Below are 21,585 nucleotides of genomic sequence, written 5' to 3' on the forward strand. Positions count from 1 at the left end.
CAGGGTAGGGCTAAGGGTGAGTGACGGGGGGGTCCCAGGGAGGGCTGGGGGTGAGCAGGGGTCCTGGGGAGGGCTGGGGGTGAGCGAGGGTCCTGGGGAGGGCTGGGGTGAGCAGAGGGGACCCAGGAGGGCTGGGGGTGAGCGGGGTAGGGGGTCCCGGGGAGGGCTGGGGGTGAGCGGGGAAGTCCCAGAGAGAGGCTAGGGTGAGCCATGGGGGTCTCAGGGGAGTTGCTGAGAGTGGCAGGGGTCCCAGGGAGGAGCTAGGGGAGTAGGGGGGTGCCAGGGGTGAGCAGGAGGGCCCTGCGGGGGGAGGTACTGGGTGGAGCAGTGGGGGTCCCAGCAGAGGAGCTGGGGGAGCCTTGGGGTTCCCAGGGAAAGGGCTGGGGGAGCAGAGGAGTCCCTGGGGAGGTGCTGGAGAGGCCCCCAGGGTCCGAGTCCCTGGGTGTTCCTCCTGGGGCGTCTCTTTGAGCTGGGCAGTGGTGCCTGGCTGCTTGGGGGGCCCTGGCCCGCGGGGCCTCAGCTGTCCCCAAGCTGTGCCCTCCTTTCTCATCATGGCCTTCGCCTTTGAGATGACCCCACCTGCATCCCCGCAGAACCACTTCCATTAGCTAAGCTGCCTCGGATGAAACCTAGACTACTCCCCGATGCTGGCAGAGGAATTTCGTTGCAGTCAAAGCCCCTGTGTGAGGCAGCACCCCCAGGCCACCCCCAGGAAGCCTGGTACCCTCTGCATCCGGCTCACCCACCCTCCCTGAGGGCCCTCCCAGCCAAGCCTGAGCCTCAGTTTCCTCATTTCTGGGGCGGCCCCCTCACTCTCAGAAGCCAAGTCCTCATTCACAAGAGACCCCCTGAGCCCCAAAGCCGTGACTCCTAGAGCAACACCACGCAGGAGCTGGGTGCGCCGGGAGCCTGGCCAAGCCCCTGGCCTCTGTCTGATGCTGAAGTGCCAGGTGCCCCTCCTTCTCCTCCCTCCAGAGCTCCAAGGTCCTCGCTAAGAAGGAGCTGCTCTACGTGCCCCTCATCGGCTGGACGTGGTACTTTCTGGAGATCGTGTTCTGCAAGCGGAAGTGGGAGGAGGACCGGGACACAGTCATCGAAGGGCTGAGGCGCCTGTCCGACTACCCTGAGTACATGTGGGTGAGTAAGCGGAGCGGCCTGACACCCTGCGTGCCGGGAGGTGGCCACGCCCACTCCTGACGCGCCACTGCCCCCGTCCCAGGCTGGGAAACCCCAGGAGAGCCTCTGCACACGGGCACTGTTTCCGTGGGGCCAGAGCTCCCCATCCGAGCTGCAGGCGTGGAGGCTTCTCTTGGGCAACCTCCCTGCTGTTCGCCGCAATCCCAGCTCTGACCAGGCCATCCTAAGGGGACCTGGTGGGGGAGGGGCAGGGCAGGGTGCCCCCAGCGAGCCCCGGCTGTGCCTGCCCTGCTCAGTGTGCGTCCCCATCCCTTTTTCTGTCCCTTTTTCCTGGTCTGTATTGGAGAATGGGCTGCCTGTGCTCTTAGCATTTCTGGGTTTTTTGTTTGTTTGTTTTGGTTTTTTTTTTTTTTTTTTTTGGTTTTGTGGTTTGTTTTGTTTTAAAATGGAGTCTTGCTCTGTCACCCAGGTTGGAATTCTGTGGCGCAATCTCGGGTCACTGCAACCTCCACCTCCCAGGTTTAAGCGATTCTCCTGTCTCAGCCTCCCAAATAGCTGAGATTACAGGTGCACACCACCACACCTGGCTAATTTTTTTGTATTTTTACTAGAGATGGGGTTTCACAGTGTTGGCCAGGCTGCTCTCAAACTCCTGACCTCAGGTGATCCACCCACCTCGACCTCCCAAAGTGCTGGGATTATAGGCGTGAGCCACCTTGCCAGCCTGCTGTTATCATTTCTTTTTTTTTTTATTTTGAGATGGAGTCTTACTCTGTTGCCCAGACTAGAGTGCAGTGGCATGATCTCAGCTCACCGCAACCTCTGCCTCACAGGTTCCAGCAGTTCTCCTCCCTCAGCCCCCGTGCTGGGATTACAGGCGCACACCACCACGACCAGCTAATTTTTGTATTTTAGGAGAGATGGGGTTTCACCATGTTGGCCAGGCTGGTCTCGAACGCCTGACCTCATGATCCATCTGCCTTGGCCTCCCAAAGTGCTGGGATTATAGGCTTGAGCTACCATGCCTGGCCTGCTGTTAACATTTCTAACTCATGCTGTGGCAAGTGGATGAAACCCCCTCGGTTTTCACACTGATCAGAGGCTGCTGCCCTGACACACCTTCATGTCTCACTTCTTTCTGGAAAGTTCTTTCTGGAGATCTCTCCTGCATGAGTGAACGTGTGTGATTGGAGCGCAGACTCTGGCCCTAGAATAAAAGAACCTTTCAGTCCTAACCCATGCTGCTCGCTAAAGCAAGATTTCCACAAATTCAGCCACAACCTTTGCTACCTGTCAGAGAGGCAGGTGTGGCCTGGACATGCGCCTGCCCCAGCTGCTCTGTAGAGTGACCCTCTGTCTCCGTGTCGATCCTAGTTTCTCCTGTACTGCGAGGGGACGCGCTTCACAGAGACCAAGCACCGCGTCAGCATGGAGGTGGCGGCTGCTAAGGGGCTTCCCGTCCTCAAGTACCACCTGCTGCCGCGGACCAAGGGCTTCACCACCGCGGTCAAGTGCCTCCGGGGGACAGGTAGGCTCCAGACTGCCCGAGCCGGGGCCACTGCTGTGCTCACGGAAAATAGTGATTTCTTAAAAAAATAAAAATAAAAAAAAGAATAGTGCATTCCATGTGAAACACAGGAGAGTGAAAGTGAGAAAGGAATCAAGTGAGGGGGTTGGTGCCACAAGGTTCCTGCGTCAGGTTTTGAGGTGATAAAATGCTGATTCATGAGAAACAATTAAAATAATAAAAAATACATAATGTTAAACCTTATGAAGGGGAAATAATCATTATTATATCCTATTAATCCAAAAGGAGTCGAAATAGAAGAAAGGGACAAAGAACAGAAAACAGCCAGACAGCAGGGGTCAGACATCAGAGGCCAGACAGCAGGGTCCAGACAGCAGAGGCCAGACAGCAGGGGTCAGACAGCAGGGGTCAGACAGCAGGGGCCAGACAGCAGAGGCCAGACAGCAGGGGTCAGACAGCAGGGGTCAGACAGCAGGGTCCAGACAGCAGAGGCCAGACAGCAGGGGTCAGACAGCAGGGGTCAGACAGCAGGGTCCAGACAGCAGAGGCCAGACAGCAGGGGTCAGACAGCAGGGGCCAGACAGCAGGGGTCAGACAGCAGGGTCCAGACAGCAGGGTCCAGACAGCAAGGTCCAGATAGCAGAGGCCAGACAGCAGGGGCCAGACAGCAGAGGCCAGACAGCAGGGTCCAGACAGCAGAGGCCAGACAGCAGGGGTCAGACAGCAGGGGTCAGACAGCAGGGTCCAGACAGCAGGGTCCAGACAGCAGAGGCCAGACAGCAGGGGTCAGACAGCAGGGGCCAGACAGCAGGGGTCAGACAGCAGGGTCCAGACAGCAGGGTCCAGACAGCAAGGTCCAGATAGCAGAGGCCAGACAGCAGGGGCCAGACAGCAGAGGCCAGACAGCAGGGTCCAGACAGCAGAGGCCAGACAGCAGGGGTCAGACAGCAGGGGTCAGACAGCAGGGGCCAGACAGCAGGGGTCAGACAGCAGGGGCCAGACAGCAAGGTCCAGACAGCAGGGGCCAGACAGCAGGGTCCAGATAGCCGGGTCCAGACAGCAAGGTCCAGATAGCAGAGGCCAGACAGCAGAGGCCAGACAACAAGGTCCAGACAGCAGAGGCCAGACAACAAGGTCCAGACAGCAGAGGCCAGATAGCAAGGTCCAGACAGCAGAGGCCAGATAGCAGAGGCTAGAAAGCAGGGGCCAGACAGCAAGGTCCCGCTCACAGCGTCAGTACCTGTGGGAAACGTCAGCCACTAAGTGCCCTCCCCAGCAGAGGAGAACGAGGCAAAAAGAGGGGGAAAGAAAACTCGGAGAAGGGGTCCCGGTGTGTTCTCCCCAGGACGGGGCCAGGCCCCTCGCATGTTCTCTCCAGGATAGGCTGGGTCCCAGGTGGAACCTGCATTTCCCTCTGGCAGTGACCATGCAGCCGCCTGGGTTGGGTCACCCACCCTCCCGTCTCCTCCCACAGTCGCAGCTGTCTATGACGTAACCCTGAACTTCAGAGGAAACAAGAACCCGTCTCTGCTGGGGATCCTCTACGGGAAGAAGTACGAGGCGGACATGTGCGTGAGGTGAGGCCGAACCCTGTGACTCTTGGGCCACCCCCCATACCTTCCTGAGTTTGCACTGGGCAGAGGCCGGGAGGGCGGCTGGATCCAGGCCCCATGTCCCACAGTCCCACGGGGTGGAACTCACACGGAAGGCCCGTCTGCAGCCCTGCCCCACTAAACAGACACAGGAGAGGCCCTGCAGGACTCGTCTGGGGCTCGGGATGCAGGCCACAGAGAGGACACAGAGACACGGGGGATGCGTGGGGAGACTCACTGTTGCCCATGGTGTATTTCGTTCCTTTGGGGACATCGTTGACCTGGCATTGGGGGCCACCTCCATCCTCTCCTTCTGCCTTCTTTTTTTTTTTTTTTTTTTTTTTTTGAGACGGAGTCTTGCTCTGCCGCCCAGGCTGGAGTGCAGTGGCCGGATCTCAGCTCACTGCAAGCTCCGCCTCCCGGGTTCACGCCATTCTCCTGTCTCAGCCTCCCGAGTAGCTGGGACTACAGGCGCCCGCCTCGTCGCCCGGCTAGTTTTTTGTATTTTTTAGTAGAGACGGGGTTTCACCGTATTAGCCAGGATGGTCTCGATCTCCTGACCTCGTGATCCGCCCGTCTCGGCCTCCCAAAGTGCTGGGATTACAGGCTTGAGCCACCGCGCCCGGCCCCTTCTGCCTTCTTGGGAAGCCCCCTGCAGTTCCCTCTGTAAGATGCTCTGTCCCTTCCCAGGCCTGATCTCAAACCCCACTGGGCTCCATAAGTCTCCTGGGGCCCGCAGTCACACGACCTGGGGGGCATATGGTGCTGACTTCTCACCCAGGGGTGAAACCCAGGCGGGTCTCTTGGTGGGTAGGATGGGACTCCCTGCAGAGCCTCTGGCCTGAAGCAGCACTGGTGATGGGAGTGGCTTTCTGCTGGCCCTGGCGATGGCAGCCCCAGCACACGAGGGACCATAGTGTCTGAAGGAGACAGTGGTGAAGGGAGAGGAAGAACCTGTTTGAATTTTTTTTTTTTTTTTTTTTTTTGGAGACGGAGTTTCACCCTGTCACCCAGGCTGGAGTGCAGTGGCTCAATCTTGACTCACTGCAACCTCCGCCTCCCCAGTTCAAGCGATTCTCCTGCCTCAGCCTCCTGAGTAGCTGGGATTACAGGTGCCCGCCACCACGCCCGGCTAATTTCATATTTTTTTAGTAGAGACAGGGTTTTACCATATTGTCCAGGCTGGACTCGAACTCCTGACCTCAGGTGATCTGCCCACCTCGGCCTCCCAAAGTGCTGGGATTATAGGCGTGAGCCACCATGTTGGGCCAAAGAGCCTTTTTTAAACCCCATCTTGAGAGTTGGGGCTTCCGTGCTATGGGCGCCAGTCCTGTCCCAGTGAAATAAGACGGGAGTGGTGTGTCCAGACCCCAGGAGGAGCCTGGGGCTTGCTCTGCAGGGTTCTAGCAGCTTTCCTCAGGGCAGCGTCTTTCGCCACAGTCAGGGCTGTGGGTGCCGCCACTGAGCCATTGCTGCCCTTGGACTCTCCAAGCTTCTCTGGCTTACATAGAGGAGAAAATCCACCCAGAAATCCTATTGACTTAAAGCACAGGTTGAGGTTGTGACCTTAATTCCAGCATAAATCATTTCAGGCAGACTTTTGAGGCACGAAGAAACAGCGCTGGATGGCCCTTGTTGAGCTTGTCAGTCTCTGGTTTCATTCAAGTGTGTGCAGAAAGGCAAGGCCCTCCTTGCACTGTAAAGCTGCACAGAGCTGTCACTATATGCGTTTCCATATTTGCAGTCCAACCACAACCTACTGGGTGTGTGTCCTGGTCAGCCTAGCCTGCCCGTGGTGGCTACAGGCCCTCTACATTCTAATTGCGAGAACCTGAGCACGTACAAATTAAACAAAGCAAAACACACCACCAGCCAGTTCTTCTGGCCACACTCTAGGAGGTTTCCAGGAAGGGTTTGTGAACATAAACACAAGCCAGGTAACACTCCCTTCTGAAGTTCAAGGACTGGCTGATTAGAGGCGGAGGCGCTGTTCTCCTGACCCGGGGTGAGTGGGACCACGAGCGGAGAGTTTCCTCCCTTATGTGCCTAAAACTCCTGGGAGGGAGCTCTGAGCCACTGTGGACCGTGGAGACTGCAGTGACTGACTGGGGCCCTGGACGGTCCAGATGGCAGGCTGGGACAGGACATGAGGTGGGATGATAGCAGCCGGTGCCCTTGTGCCGGATCCTGGCCACAGCTGGCCTCAGTCGTCTTCACGAGAGGAGCCCTTGAGGCACATCTCGCTCTCATCCTTGGGTGGTTAGTGGTGGTCCAAGGCTGGGCAGTCAGAGTAGCTGCCCAAGGTCAGCCCTGGCCATGGAGGAGCCAGGCCGCCTGCCAAGCCACACAGCGCCTCCACCTCGGGTGCCACGCAGCTCCCCACGGAGAGATTCCTCATCCGCCATCCTCCCTGCCGCTGCCTTTATTTTGCCCAATCATATTTTAATACATACTCGCTTTGAACTTCTAAGGCTTCAGCTATTCAGGTCACTGACCGGTTCGCTGTTGGAGGAGCAGCAGTGTCCCCGCGTGCCCCTGTGGCCATGCCATCATAGCGCCAGGCTCTGCACCGCATGGGGCTGGTCCTCCTTCCTCCTGCATGGGTGGTGATGCCCGGGGCCACAGGGAAGCAGGGCCAGTGTATGCAGGATGGCTGCAGGGCTCTTCTCTCCCCAGGGCTGGCCTCTGGGCTGAGGGCCTTCAAGGGGCTTGAGTCAGCTCCAGGAGGCAGATGCTCAGGGTGACACCCTGGGGTGCAGAAAAAAGTAGAATTTTTATTTATCTTTACTTTTTATCTTATTTTTTAATTCTTATGTTTATATATTTCATAATGTATATAACAGAGATACAGTAAAACCCGTATGTGGGGTATGTGTGTGTGTGTTCTTGTGGGATGTGTATGTGTGGTGTGTATTATGTATGTGGTATATGTGATGTGCACATGGTGTGTTATGTGTGCATGTGTAGTGTATGTGTGTGCATTATGTGTAAATTATGTGTGTTGTGTGTGTTGTGTATGGGTGTGGTACGTGCAGTGTAGTGTGTATATATATACGTGTGTATAAATTATATGTGTGTAGTATGTGTGTAAAAATTTGTGTATTCGTGTGGGGTGGTGTATGTGGGAGTGTGTATAGCATGGTGTGTGTATATGTGTATGGCATGTGTGATGTGTGTGTAGTGTGCATAAAATGTGTGTGTGGGGCCTATGGTGTGTGTAAATTTTGTGTGTGTGGTGTGTGTGTTGAACTATGTAGTATGTGTGTATAAATTATAAATGCATGTGTGTGCAAAATGTGTGGATTTGGTGGGTATGTGTGGTATAATGTGTAATGTGTGTGTATAAATTATATGTGTGTGGTGTGTGTGTATATAAATGTATGTAAAGGTGGTGTGTGGTGTGTGGTATGTGTATATGAATCATATGTGGGGGTGGTGTGTATAAATTATAAATGTGCATGTGTGTGTGTGGTGTGTGCGGTGTGTGTATATGAATCGTATGTGGGGGGTGGTGTGTGTGGTGTGGTGTGTATAAATTAGGTGTGTTTGATGTGTGTGGTGTGGTGTGTATGACGTGGGGCTGTGTGTGTCAGGAACCAGTCAGCCAGCGTAGGCCTCTGGGCAGGCCCCTCCTCTCACTGTAGGCAGAGGAGCCTCTGCGCCTCGGTTGTTCCTGAAATGGTGTCTGTGGCAAATCCTCCCCACGCCAGTTGAACCTGGGGCCGACGTTAAGCTGTTTTGGTTCACCGGGACGTAATGTTGTCTTCACGGCCATCTGCTCACCAGCGTGCGGCCGAGCCTTGTGAACCCTGCATATGTGCTGGTGTGTGCTGTATGCTGTTGTATACTGGCGTTTGCTGATGCATGTGGTGTGTGCTCGCATGTAGTGTGTGGGGTATGTGCTGGCATGTGCCGGTGTGTGCACCGGTATGTAGTGTGTGCTGGCAGGTGGTGTGTGTTGAGGGGTGGTGTGTGGCATGTGCTTGCATGTAGCATGTGGGGTATGTGCTGGCATGTGCCGGTGTGTGCACCGGTGTGTAGTGTGTCCTGGCAGGTGGTGTGTGTTGAGGGGTGGTGTGTGGTGTGTGCTCGCGTGTGGCATGTGGGGTATGTGCCAGTGTGTGCACCGGTGTGTAGTGTGTCCTGGCAGGTGGTGTGTGTTGAGGGGTGGTGTGTGGCGTGTGCTTGCGTGTGGGGTATGTGCTGGCAGGTGATGTGTGTTGAGGGGTGGTGTGTGGCATGTGCTCGCGTGTGGGGTATGTGCTGGCAGGTGATGTGTGTTGAGGGGTGGTGTGTGGCGTGTGCTCGTGTGTGGCGTGTGGGGTATGTGCTGGCATGTGCCAGTGTGTGCACCGGTGTGTAGTGTGTCCTGGCAGGTGGTGTGTGTTGAGGGGTGGTGTGTGGCGTGTGCTCGCGTGTGGCGTGTGGGGTATGTGCTGGCATGTGCCAGTGTGTGCACCGGTGTGTAGTGTGTCCTGGCAGGTGGTGTGTGTTGAGGGGTGGTGTGTGGCGTGTGCTCGCGTGTGGCGTGTGGGGTATGTGCTGGCATGTGCCAGTGTGTGCACCGGTGTGTAGTGTGTCCTGGCAGGTAGTGTGTTGAGGGGTGGCGTGTGCTCGCGTGTGGCGTGTGGGGTATGTGCTGGCATGTGCCGGTGTGTGCACCGGTGTGTAGTGTGTGCTGGCAGGTGGTGTGTGTTGAGGGGTGGTGTGTGGTGTGTGCTCGCGTGTGGCATGTGGGGTATGTGCCAGTGTGTGCACCGGTGTGTAGTGTGTCCTGGCAGGTGGTGTGTGTTGAGGGGTGGTGTGTGGCGTGTGCTTGCGTGTGGGGTATGTGCTGGCAGGTGATGTGTGTTGAGGGGTGGTGTGTGGCATGTGCTCGCGTGTGGGGTATGTGCTGGCAGGTGATGTGTGTTGAGGGGTGGTGTGTGGCGTGTGCTCGTGTGTGGCGTGTGGGGTATGTGCTGGCATGTGCCAGTGTGTGCACCGGTGTGTAGTGTGTCCTGGCAGGTGGTGTGTGTTGAGGGGTGGTGTGTGGCGTGTGCTCGTGTGTGGCGTGTGGGGTATGTGCTGGCATGTGCCAGTGTGTGCACCGGTGTGTAGTGTGTCCTGGCAGGTGGTGTGTGTTGAGGGGTGGTGTGTGGCGTGTGCTCGCGTGTGGCGTGTGGGGTATGTGCTGGCATGTGCCAGTGTGTGCACCGGTGTGTAGTGTGTCCTGGCAGGTAGTGTGTTGAGGGGTGGCGTGTGCTCGCGTGTGGCGTGTGGGGTATGTGCTGGCATGTGCCGGTGTGTGCACCGGTGTGTAGTGTGTGCTGGCAGGTGGTGTGTGTTGAGGGGTGGTGTGTGGTGGGTGCTGGTGTGTGGCGTGTGCTGGCGTGTGCTTGTGTTGTAACGAGACTCAGCTTTCACTTCTGATGGGCTGAGGATCCATAGGTGGAATCCCCATACACCGAAGCTTCGGGTTCCTCGGTTTCTAGACTGAAGTGTGAGGCGCGTGACCTTGGAGCGTGGAGACCTGCCCGGCTGTGGAACCCTCGCGGGTGGGCCCCGCAGCTGGAGCCACGTCTTTCCCGCTCTGAGGTGCGCCGTCGCCCCCTCCTGGGCGCTGGGAGGCACTGCGGTTGCCTGTGGACGGCAGGTTCCTTCCTGTTTGTCTTTTTATTTTTATATATTTTTATTTTTATTTATTTATTTTTTTGGCTTACAGCGCAGCGATTTGCTTCTCCCTCATAAAGGTCCACGATAAGCCGAGACAGTGCTCGGGGCAGCCCAGTTGTCCCCGCGTGATGGCGTCGGGCCGCCCTTCCTTAGCAAGGTGACTCCCGCAGCCGCAGCAGGGAAGAGGCAGCATCGGGCACCCGCTGAGATGCTCCCTTACGGAAGCGACTTGTGGGAGGCAGGGATATGTGTTTTTCTTTTCCTTTTTTTTTTAAGAGAAAACCACATTTTATTTTTGTTAATGTTAAAGTTATTTTTCAATACAATTTTATATAGAAAATGATTTTTTTTTTTTTTTTTTTTTTTAGATGGAGCCTCGCTCTGTCACCCAGGGTGGAGTGCAGTGGTACAATTTCGTCTACTGCAACCTCCGCCTCCTGGTCCAAGCAATTCTCCTGCCTCAGCTGCTCAAGGAGCTGGGATTACAGGCGCATTCCACCTCGTCTGACTACTTTTTGTAGTCTTAGTAGAGATGGGGTTTCACCATGTTGGTCAGGCTGGTCTCGAATTCCTGACCTCGTTATCTGCCTGCCTCGGCCTCCCAAAGTGCTGGGATTACAGGAGTGAGCCACCGCGCACGGCCGAAAATGAATTTAATTTTAATCAGTTTGACTATAAGGCAAGATTTTCTGAATATCTTATAACTTTCAGAATTGTTTTGAATGAAAGAATACATTCATGTTCTAAGAAAACTCGACTCTTCAGATACATGAGCCACATTATGTTCTCATATCAGTGTGTTTTAAATTTTATTGCTTAATTCATATAAACAGCCTGTTTATATAAATCAGTAGCCTGAATAGCCTGTTTTGAATAGTAGCCAACTTGTTCGGATGTGTGTTTTTCTTAACTGCCCAGAGGGAAGGGAGAACTGGGCACCAGTGAAAACAGGTCACGCCTACCTAAAGTCTTGCTGTGTGGCTCAGTGACGGGTGCCGTGGACGTGGCAGCCCCTAAGTCCCGGCTCCCGTACATACAGTATCGCTGTTTCCTTAGAATCACTGCTGTAGGCCGGGCGTGGTGGCTCACGCCTGTAATCCCAGCACTTTGGGAGGCCGAGACGGGCGGATCACGAGGTCAGGAGATCAAGACCATCCTGGCTAACACGGTGAAACCCTGTCTCTACTAAAAAAGTACAAAAAACTAGCCGGGCGAGGTGGCGGGCGCCTGTAGTCCCAGCTACTCGGGAGGCTGAGGCAGGAGAATGGCGTAAACCCGGGAGGCGGAGCTTGCAGTGAGCTGAGATCCGGCCACTGCACTCCAGCCTGGGCGGCAGAGCAAGACTCCGTCTCAAAAAAAAAAAAAAAAAAAAAAAGAAAGAATCACTGCTGTAATCCTAGCTGGCGAACTTGGTGTTCTTATTCAATTTTAAAAGATTTTAATATATCATATGTGAGTGGCTTACCCCATCTACTTACTCAAATTCCAACTGACTTTCAAAATAAGAGCTGTGACATGTTACTTATTTAAAATTTTCCAATTAGATTTATCAGGTAGTGACCCTGCTTATCTTACCAAGTAGACATGTCAACTTGTGGGCTGCTAATCCACTTGGTAGATTAGGTATGTAAATAAATTAGTGTCCAAACTGAAATCAGCTATTTCTTAATTGAGATTAAAATGTCTACATTTTTAATACTTTTCATATTTGAAGCAAGTGGATTTCGTTTGTGAAATAATCTTCTTTGCCTTATGAAAGACACTCTCAGTCATGACTGACTCCAAAGACTGAACATACCACGAAAGACCAGAACTCTCAGAAGCTCACACATGACTGCCCTTCTCATGGGACCAGAGGCGTGGCCTGCCCGGTTAAATCACTCACAGGCACCCTGGGGTTATGCTGCCGCCATCCCTGCACAGAAGGCCACCTTGTGGCCTCTCGCCGCCATGCCAGGCTGACTGTGTACTCAGGGCGAATGCCTGAAGAGAGGCTCATTTGATGTTTGTTTTTAGAAATTGAGAATGAGAGGGTGGGCGCGGTGGCTCACGCTTGTAATCCCAACACTTTGGGAGGCCGAGGCGGGCGGATCACGAGATCAAGAGATCGAGACCACCCTGGTCAACATGGTGAAACCCCATCTCTACTAAAAATATACAAAAAAGTAGCCGGGCGAGGTGGCGGGCGCCTGTAGTCCCAGCTACTCGGGAGGCTGAGGCAGGAGAATGGCGTAAACCCGGGAGGCGGAGCTTGTAGTGAGCTGAGATCCGGCCACTTCACTCCAGCCTGGCGACAGAGCAAGACTTCATTAAAAAAAAAAAATCGTGGGATGTGATAGAACGAGTGGGGCCCACAGGCCACCCTGGCGCATGCCATGTCCCCTGTGCCCTCTTTCTAGTGTGAACTCGTGATGATTCACCCTACCTTGAACCTTCTTCATAAAACAGGAGATTTCCTCTGGAAGAGATCCCGCTGGATGAAAAGGAGGCAGCTCAGTGGCTTCATAAACTGTACCAGGAGAAGGTAAGCAGGCTGTGCTCTCGCTCAGGGTCCTGGTCTCCTGAAGAGGCTGTGGAAGGGGCGCTGGCGAGCAGGCAGGTGACACGTGGGAACTCCTTGGGAGACAGGAGTGCCACCCAGGTCCCAAATACTCCTGATCCTTCTTTGATTTCTTCTTCTTCTTTCTGGTTTTTTTTTCTTTTTTCTGAGACAGGGTCTCACTTTGTCACCCAGGCTGGAGTGCAGTGGTGCGATCCTGGCTCACTGCTGCCTTGACCTCCTGGGCTCAAGCGATTCTCCTGCCTCAGCCTCCTGGGTAGCTGGAGCTACAGGTGCGAGCCACCATGTTCAGCTAATGATTCAAACAATTTCTTTTTGTAGAAATGAGGTCCCACTATGTTTCCAGGTTGGTACTGAACTCTTGGGCTCAAGCAATCTTTCCGCCTCAGCCTCCCAAAGTACTGGGATTACAGGCAGGAGCCACCACACCTGGGCCCTTTTTCTTAATGTTTGAGAAGTTAACAAACTACAGACAAGTATGAAGGGTAACATGATGCCTGTATAACTAGGGCTGGTAACATTTGGTCACATTTGTTTCATTTTCTTATATAAAAGAAATTACAGGTATGTAACCAACATAGACGGTCACTAGACTCCTTGTGCAATAGAAACAAATTAGGGATGTTAGAAGATTATTTTGAAAACCACACTCAGTCCTTCTTTCTTTCCCCCACGGCTTGCTCAGCCCAACTTTCCCTTTGTTTTATACACACAAATGCGTGGGGCATTCGCTTTCCACTGTTGGCCCTGTGGGAGAGGAGATAACCAGGAAATCCTCCCAGGATGTAAAAAATATTGTAAATGCATTGATGGGCTCTCAAAGTAAGGGAAATCGACCGGGCACTATAGCTCACGCCTGTAATCCCAGCACTTTGGGAGGCCGAGGCAGGCAGATCACCTGAGGTCAGGAGTTCAAGACCAGTCTGACCAACATGGTGAAACCCCGTCTCCACTAAAAACACCAAATTAGCCAGGCGTGGAGGCGCGTGCCTCTAATCCCAGTTACTTGAGATGCTGAGGCAGGAGAATCGCTTGAACCCGGGAGGCGGAGGTCGCAGGAGCCAGGATCGTCCCATTGCACTCCAGCCTAGTCAACAGAGTGAGACTCTGTCCCCCCCAAAAAAAAGGAAAAAGAAAATAAGGGAAATCTCCTGGGACTGAAAAGGGATGTGGGGCTGAAACAGGACCCTGGGCCTGGGGGCCAGCAGCGCCATGTCTGGCTGGTGCTTTCTGCCTGCCCCATCCTCTGAAGTCTCGAGCTGTGATGCCTACATGGAAACAGAAGATAAAGATTTCCCCTCATTTAAGGCAGGACGTTAGAACCGAAAACCCCACATGATGCTGGGACACTCTGAGAATCGGGCCCTCAGAAAGGTTCAACTGAAGAGGAAAATTACCTCCCAGCACAGAGAAATGGCCTTGAAACTTGCCTTTCTCCTGTTGGGCTCAAGAAAGTCTGCCCTGGGAATTCATAATTACAGGCCTGCCCTCCAACAGGCTTGAGGTTTGAATTTATACAAACAGCATAGTTCAGGAAGCACACAGCCAGAAGGTGTGTGCCGGGATACTCGGAGACATTCCAGAGGCAGGGAGCTGGGTGCTCAGGGGTGGCCAGGACACGATGACACCTGCCTCCGCACAGACACAGTGTGTGGCTGCCAGGGGGCACCCCAATCCCAGTTTCCAGCAGGAAGCTGAGAATCGTGAAGAGATCAGCTAGTAAAAATAAAATCTCTTGAAGCCAGTGAGCTCAGTGTCAACAGTCTCCAACCGCCTTTAAAAGAGAGAGGGTCGGCCAGGTACGGTGGCTCACACCTGTAATCCCAGCACTTTGGGAGGCCGAAGTGGGTGGATCACGAGGTCAGGAGTTCGAGACAAGCCTGGCCAACCTGGTGAAACCCTGTCTCCACTAAAAATACAAAAATTAGCCGGGCGTGGTGGTACGCACCTGTAATCCCAGCTACTCAGGAGGCTGAGGTGGGAGAATCACTTGAACCTGGGAGGCAGAGGTTGCAGTGAGCTGAGATCACACAACTACACTCCAGCCTGGCAACAGAGTGAAGCTCCGTCTCAAAAAAAAAAAGAGAGGGTTGATGGTCCCCTTCACTACTTCCCAATCATCCTAGAGTCCCACAGGCTGCCCCGCCCATGGGCAGTGGCTGCAGAGTGTCTGCTCTGTCAGGCATGGTGATTTCCACCAGGGCTAGAACCTCCTGCAGGTGGCCCTGGCCGGGCTCCTCTCTCCTCCCAGCTCTTCATTAGCCTCCTTTTCCAGGCCAGGAAACCGAGTTACGGGAGGTTAAGGAACTTTTCGTGGGCCGTGCAGCTGAGATTGCGGGATGCGGGGATTTGCGTCCAGGCCGCAGGACACACAGGCCACACCTGCCATCCCCACGGACTCTGCCTCGTGCGAGGTGTGGGATGTGGTGGGTGGCCTGGGCTGTGCCGGGCAGGCAGACTCTGGTATTCACAACGTTGCTTTCTTGACCAAATATTCTCCTGGGCGACTTCCTCAATCAAAGGGTTGATACGCTTGTGAGCTCTTGATGCACGCTATCAGAGATTCTCCAAAAACGTAAAGCCAGCTTCGCCTCCCACCTGCAGCTTCTGTGATTTGTCCTCTTAAGTGATGTGGCGCTTTTTTTAGGTTGAGTCATTTTTCATTGCCAACAATTTTCTCCTGCAGTGAAATAATAGCTTGTAAAAAAGCCTCACGCTTCCTTTCTCTGTTGACTCTTCCAGGACGCGCTCCAGGAGATGTATAATCAGAAGGGTATGTTTCCAGGGGAGCAGTTTAAGCCTGCTCGGAGGCCGTGGACCCTCCTGAACTTCCTGTCCTGGGCCACCATTCTCCTGTCTCCCCTCTTCAGTTTTGTCTTGGGCGTCTTTGCCAGCGGATCACCTCTCCTGATCCTGACATTCTTGGGGTTTGTGGGAGCAGGTAATGGACACTGTCGCTAACAGCTCACACTCTGACGGGCCTCACAGTATTGGCCACAGGGTCCAGGACCCGGTGACTCATCACAGTGGCCATGGGAGGCGGGGGCCTGGCTGTTATGGACCCTGGAGCCAGGATCCCCACGGCCTGCAGGCCTCAGAGCCTGAATTCTTGCGAGCTGAGGGTCGCCTCAGAGAGCCGAACGGCTGCCACCCTAGCGCCATCCCCACTGCAGCCCCACTGGCCGGTGCCCTTGAGGATGCTGACGAGAGGGACCCCAGTCCCCCTGTCTGCTTTTGGGCTCTTAGGGGGTCAGGCTGGGATGGCCATTCAGGAGCTTTAAGCAGGACATCATCATTCAGCTCCTCCCTGTTGACCCCAGCGACTTCCCCACTGTGTGCCCACCCCAAGCACGATGCTGAGCCCACCACAACTTGTCAGCTAGCCTGGGGCCGAACACACACCCAGCCTGTCTCTGTAGTGAACTCGGGAGCCCACCCACTCCCCGTAATCGAGGGGTCTCCGTCCACGGAGACGCAGTCCGTGTGCATCGCCCTGTGAGCTGACTCCCCGGGCCCGGCCCCTGGGTCAGCTCCTCCCCTGCTCCCACCTTTCCCCTGCCAGGGGCCTTGGGGGAAGGGATCCCCAGAGCAGTGACTGCCATCAGCCTCTCCCATTGGACTGCATGATGACTTGAGGTCACCCACAGAGGACAGGATGTGACCTGGTTACATCTGAGGGTCCTGCTTGTCCACTTCTGCCACCTGTTGGGTTTGCAAGGCTGAGCTGTTAGAGTACCCTGAAGCCCTTCTACTCCCACCAGCCAAAGACCCAGAGGGGCAGGCAAGGGGAGGTCCACGTGTCCACCTGCCTCGGACCCAGCGGGTCAGAAGATGTGCCCCCACCCCTGCCTGAGCAGGCCATGGCCTGAGGGCTCTTTCCCCGCAGGCCACACCGACTCTCTGACAGCAGACGCCACTGGGTGTGGGGCAGAGGGAGAGGGTCTGGGGCAGAGGAAGGAAGCCCCCGTAACACGTTTTACAGCAAAAAGGCAAAGTCATCCGACTCACCTCTTCTCTCTCTCTCCTGTCTCGAAAGCTTCCTTTGGAGTTCGCAGACTGATAGGAGTAACTGAGATAGAAAAAGGCTCCAGCTACGGAAACCAAGAGTTTAAGAAAAAGGAATAATTAATGGCTGTGACTGAACACATGTGGCCTGATGGTGGTATCCAGTTAACTCAATTAAAACCAGAGCAACACACAGAGTGGAGGAAAAGACAATTAGAAACTATTTTTCTTATTAACTGGTGACTAATATTAACAAAACTTGAGCCAAGAGTAAAGAATTCAGAAGGCCTGCCAGATGAAGTCTTCAGCCTCCCACAGCGCAGGGTCCCAGCATCTCCGAGTGCACCCGTGGGAGGTGGATCCGGGCGGAGAGGCCTCCCGCGGACGCCATCTCTCCAGAACTCCGCTTCCATGAGGGAGCCTTTGGCTGCTTTCTCTCCTTAAACGTAGATCAAATTTTTTGTTTTTTAATCAGTTATTTTGGGAACTTAACCTGGCCCTTCACCTCTTCTGCACCTCCCGCCCCTCCAGAAACTGTCTCATAATGAATTTCTGCTGTCCTTCTGGGAGTGGACGGCCGGGTCCCGTTCCCTGGGGAGCTCGCCTGGCTCAGCACCTTGGCTCCCAGTGGGGGCCCCGTGGAGAGCGCCCGTAGCGATAAGCACACCGGCACGAACGTCAGGTCGATTCCTCGAAGTCGGAGCCCTCACTCTGCCCTGTCCTGGGGCTGGCTGAGGGCGAACGCCCCACCTTCCTTTCCAGAGCCCTGTCTGCCCTAGCTCCTATTTGACCCTGTGTGTAAATACGTACATGTTTTTAAAGTGGATGGACCCCGAGAACTCCGTGAAATGCAGAGTTCTCCATGCACCTAAAGCTCCTCTGTCCCTCTCATGGCTGTCAGACCCTGGTCCCTCCACACTGGGTGCTGGGGAGGGAGGACCCTCGGGGCTACCGCGCGCCCCCCCATCCCACAGATCAGGAGCCAAGGAGGGAGGACAGGGCAGCCTGTGGGACTCTAGGATGCTTCGGAAGAAGCGAGGGCACCGTCAACCCTCTGTTTTTTAAAGGTAGTTGGAGACTGTTAACGCTGAGCTCATTGGCTTCTAGAGATTTTATTTTTACTGGTTGATCTCCTGGTGGTTTTTAACTTCCTGCTGGAAACTAGAGGTGGGGCCCCCACCCCCCAGCCTCGCACTGTGTCCTTGGGGAGGACCTGCCCCCATCCTGGCTGGCATCACTGTGGCCCGGCCACCCCTGAGCACCCAGCTCCCTGCCTCCTGGACGTCTCTGAGAGTCCAGGCAGAGCAGAGGGCAACGCTCGGCTGGACGTGCTGGCTCCCTCGGCCTCGCAGCGAGCCCCTGGCCCACGCCGAGCGAGGGAAGCTTCTACAGCATGTCCACTCCCCTGGCGTGGCCGGGTGGAGCCCCTGGGGCAGCGGCAGTGGTAGAAAGCTCAGCTCGGTCGCGGTACCACCAGCCCACCTGCATCTGGCTTTCAGCTTGCTTGTTCTAAGTCACACCCCCTCATCTTTTTAGCAAGGGAAGAAACAAAAATGGATGTTATCTCTGACATGTGGTAACCAGCATTCTGAACAGAGGTAGGTTGAGTTTTCTAGGGGAAAACAAATGGGGAAAAGAGGCATGAAGAAAAGTAAACCGAGAACGTAGTTAGGCATCAGGCCTAAGTGTCCTGGGGAGATGGGATGGGGATGGCAGCGTTCTGCATGACAGAGGCACTGCCGGGCCCCCGGTCTGTGGGGGCTGTGCTCTCGGGGCGTGTGCGGGATGCCAGCTGCGCACACCTGCTCAGAGCACGGCTCCTCACGGGGGTGAAGGGGCAGACCAAGGAAACCAGACGAGACCAAGGAAACCAGACGAGACATGCTTGCAGACACTGTCGCTTTGGAAATGTGCTTCCCTACCTCTGAAATCTCATCCCTCCACCTGCCCACTCAGGCAGCTGTGCTGTGAGCAGGGCGTGCACTCCCCTGGCTGAGCACCCCGGAGATTCTCCTGTACCTTCCTCATGCTGCACACTGCTCATCCGTCTCCGTGTGTGTTTAGATCACGCCATCCACTGACTCACTAACACCTGCAGAATCTTAAAGGAGAAAAGCTGAGGGGCACGACCATGCGCATATGTGACCTGGAAAATGCAAATTTAGATCTTTTATGACTTAATTAATAGTTACTGTTTCCCATAGAAGTTCCCTCCCTTTGAAAGTAATATATAATGTATAAATTCTGCACTGAGTCATGGCGGAGCTGGGCAGCCCCTAGGTTAGAGTGGAGATGGAGGCCCAGGCCCAGGGGTCACACCTCATCTGGTTTCCTTCCCATCTCACGGCTTAGCTTGTGCTTCTCAACACCAAGCCTTTAAGAGCAATAAAAACTACACCATGAATGTTTGGGGTTTTTTTTTTTTTTTTGGAAGAGGGTGGATTTTGCTTTTCATCCACTTCAGAAGGAAAAGGGGAGGAGAGCTCCTTTCCATTTTTAAATTAAATTCATAAATCCCAGAGTAGTCTTTTTTTTTCTTTTTCCTTTACACTGTACTTCTGAGCTGAATTCAGTTAATGTTATGTCCAAATTCAGGCTGAGTGTTAAGGCTGAAGCAACTCGGTAGCCCACAGTCTGTGCTGGCCGCTGTCGGGGTGAGGCAGATGCTGGGCCTGGCATCACTGATGCCCTCCGCACCTGGTCCTCGAGCCAGGCTGAGGACAGGAAGGGCGCTGCTGGCCTGTAGCTCCTGTTGCCCACCCGGAGCCAGGCTCCCCACTGGAGGCTTCCAGCCGAGAGGACCAAGGCCCACCCTTGGGCGTCTGGCAGGCCAAGCTCCCAGCCCGGGCTGTGGTCTCCTGGGGACGCCGCTGGCCTGACTCTCATCTTAGGTCCAGGTGTCAGGGGGTCTCCTGCCCATCTTCCCAAGGATGCCATTGCTGTCTTCATCATCTTCCCCCGTGTGAGACACTGGTTGTCCGGTACGCGGTGACGGTGTACCAGATGCACACCCTATGTGAGGTGCTTTCAGGTCCCTGTCCTCAGGAAGCGCAGAGTCCGGTGGAAGAGATGAGGGCTCAACAAATCACTAAATACACAAAACAACAATGTAAGCAGCACTTTCTTTTTAAAAAAACAAAAAAACAAAAAACAGGTCCTTTTGATCAATTTTGAGTCTCTGCCTCGTCTGTCCCGACTCCCTTTCGTGCACCACGGCATGAGAATCTTTCCTCACGCTGTTAAGGTATTGCTGAGCATTGACACTGACCTCAAGGAAAAGCAGTGGTTGGACCCAGCCGTGTGTGGCACTCATGTGCGATTCAGTAGCTGTTGCCGGGCTGTCCATGCCTGTTGTGGCTACCAATTGGGGTCCGATTGGGGGTGAAGAATAAGTAACTTTCTGCATGCTTTGTCTCTATCTGAGACACTTATACAACAAGCCGAGTATAATCTCTCCAGCCCTGCAGATTTTCACCTGACTTGTTAACCCCCCCGCGTAGACTCCCGCTGCAGGCCTCTGGCCTGAGGCTCACTGCATGTAGCCCCGGCGTACAGCACTAGTGCCCCACAGCGCTGTGCTTCTAACCCCTTCTGCGCTGCACCTAGGCTCAGGGTTCAAACGGCCAGCCCGAAACGCCTACCTGCCTTCTTTCTGGAAACAGCATGTCCCCGGCCGTGTGCCTGCCCCTTTCTCTACTGAACTAGTCCCCAAACCAAAGGCAAGCCCTCTCCGGCCCGGGAGGCGGAGGTGGGGGGGGTGGGGCCGGCCACACCCCTGACTCCGTCCTGGCTCTGCCCCATACCCCTGCCGTGGGGCCGACCCGGGGGATGCAGACATCCAGCTCCGTATTCCTGCCTTTCGGGGCCAGGATGCAAAAACGGTTTTTGCGTAAAAGATGTCACACTGATCTGCTCGAGTGGGGTGGACACATGAATTAAGTTTTATCATGAACACTCGCTGCTTGTTAATTCAGGGATAATGGTGGCATTCTTACAAAGTGCTCGGGAAACAGAATGACAGGAACACTTGTAGGGAGCCCAGGAAGTTACCAGAGACATTGGTGTCAGTCGGCCCAGGCAACAGCAGCGTACGCTTTTCAAAGATCATTGAGTTGTCTTAGAATTGGAAGCTGTGTAATGACGATGTCACCTGGAGTTCTTTTCCATTTCTTAACTTTTTGTTGCACAAGTATTTGGACAGAAGTCGAACTGTGAATGAGATACTGAAATGCACTAAATTGTATTAAATTAAACTGGAGTTACTTGATACAATGAAGAAATGCATCTGATCTACTTGTATTTATTGTCTCAGAATTGTACGTTGTGACAATCAAATGTTACTTGCCTAAATGCCAGGAAATTCAACTGGCTTCTTAATCACCAAGATCGCCAGCAAGTACTGTAACTGTAAATGAAAATCTCTCTCTCTCTGGAAAACTCACACAAACCATTGACCTGAGTGCACATGACAGCCACTGGCTTCTTTTTCTATAATTGAAAATCTGCCATCGCTGACTGTTGGCCAGTTTCAAAGGGACCCATTGTATACAGGGTGCAAATGTATTATATGGATGTTTCCTTTTGTACGCTTCATTTTTACAAGTTTTGCTACTCACAAGCTTTATGTAGTGGAGGATAGAGGTATTTTTGGTCTTTAGAAGCTTGTTGGGGTGAGGGCTGCTAACTTACTCTTCAAAGGCCTGTGTCCCGAAGGCCTGGCTGCGTTTGCCGTGCTGTGCGAGGACCTGTGTACACAGGCAGGTGTGCACCTGCCCAAGCGCGAGTAGCTCTTGTGTACTGGTGAAATGCTGCGGGCATCTGTTTATTCAATTTGCTGCTGTGAAAGAGAGGGATAAAAAACCACAATATAAGAGAAAGCGACTCCGTGCCTCCTTCTGTTTCTTTGTTTGCAGTCTGCATAGATGTCTCCAAGGGGAAACCAGGGCCACCAGGCACTCCTGTCCCATGGGGCCACCCACCTGCACAGCCCACTCCCACGGGCTCTGTTTCCTTGGAGGCCATCCTGCCGATGGCACTTTTCAAGGCCCTCCATTCCCTACAAGTTGCTTTCTGGAAGGGAAAATTGAAAAGGAGAGAGGTCACCTGGC

The 21,585-nt window shown here is 54.2% G+C and overlaps 1 protein-coding gene across 6 annotated transcripts in view; it reads left to right on the plus strand.

The window, feature by feature from the left end:
* The window catches only part of AGPAT3 (1-acylglycerol-3-phosphate O-acyltransferase 3), a 130,291-nt gene extending 108,933 nt beyond the window's left edge, over positions 1-21,358 (plus strand). For 5 of the 6 annotated variants that reach the window (XM_030914570.1, XM_030914573.1, XM_030914571.1 and 2 more), the window contains 6 exons: positions 976-1,137; positions 2,512-2,665; positions 4,140-4,242; positions 12,361-12,436; positions 15,215-15,413; positions 16,509-21,358. In XM_030914570.1, the coding sequence (XP_030770430.1) occupies positions 976-1,137; positions 2,512-2,665; positions 4,140-4,242; positions 12,361-12,436; positions 15,215-15,413; positions 16,509-16,597 (783 nt within the window). In that variant the 3' untranslated portion in view covers positions 16,598-21,358. The remainder of the gene's footprint in view (positions 1-975; positions 1,138-2,511; positions 2,666-4,139; positions 4,243-12,360; positions 12,437-15,214; positions 15,414-16,508) is intronic. The other variant, XM_030914574.1, reaches the window with a different exon arrangement.
* Positions 21,359-21,585: the final 227 nt, after the last annotated feature.

The sequence above is a fragment of the Rhinopithecus roxellana genome, chromosome 13, assembly GCF_007565055.1.
Source record: "Rhinopithecus roxellana isolate Shanxi Qingling chromosome 13, ASM756505v1, whole genome shotgun sequence".
Lineage (NCBI taxonomy): Eukaryota > Metazoa > Chordata > Mammalia > Primates > Cercopithecidae > Rhinopithecus > Rhinopithecus roxellana.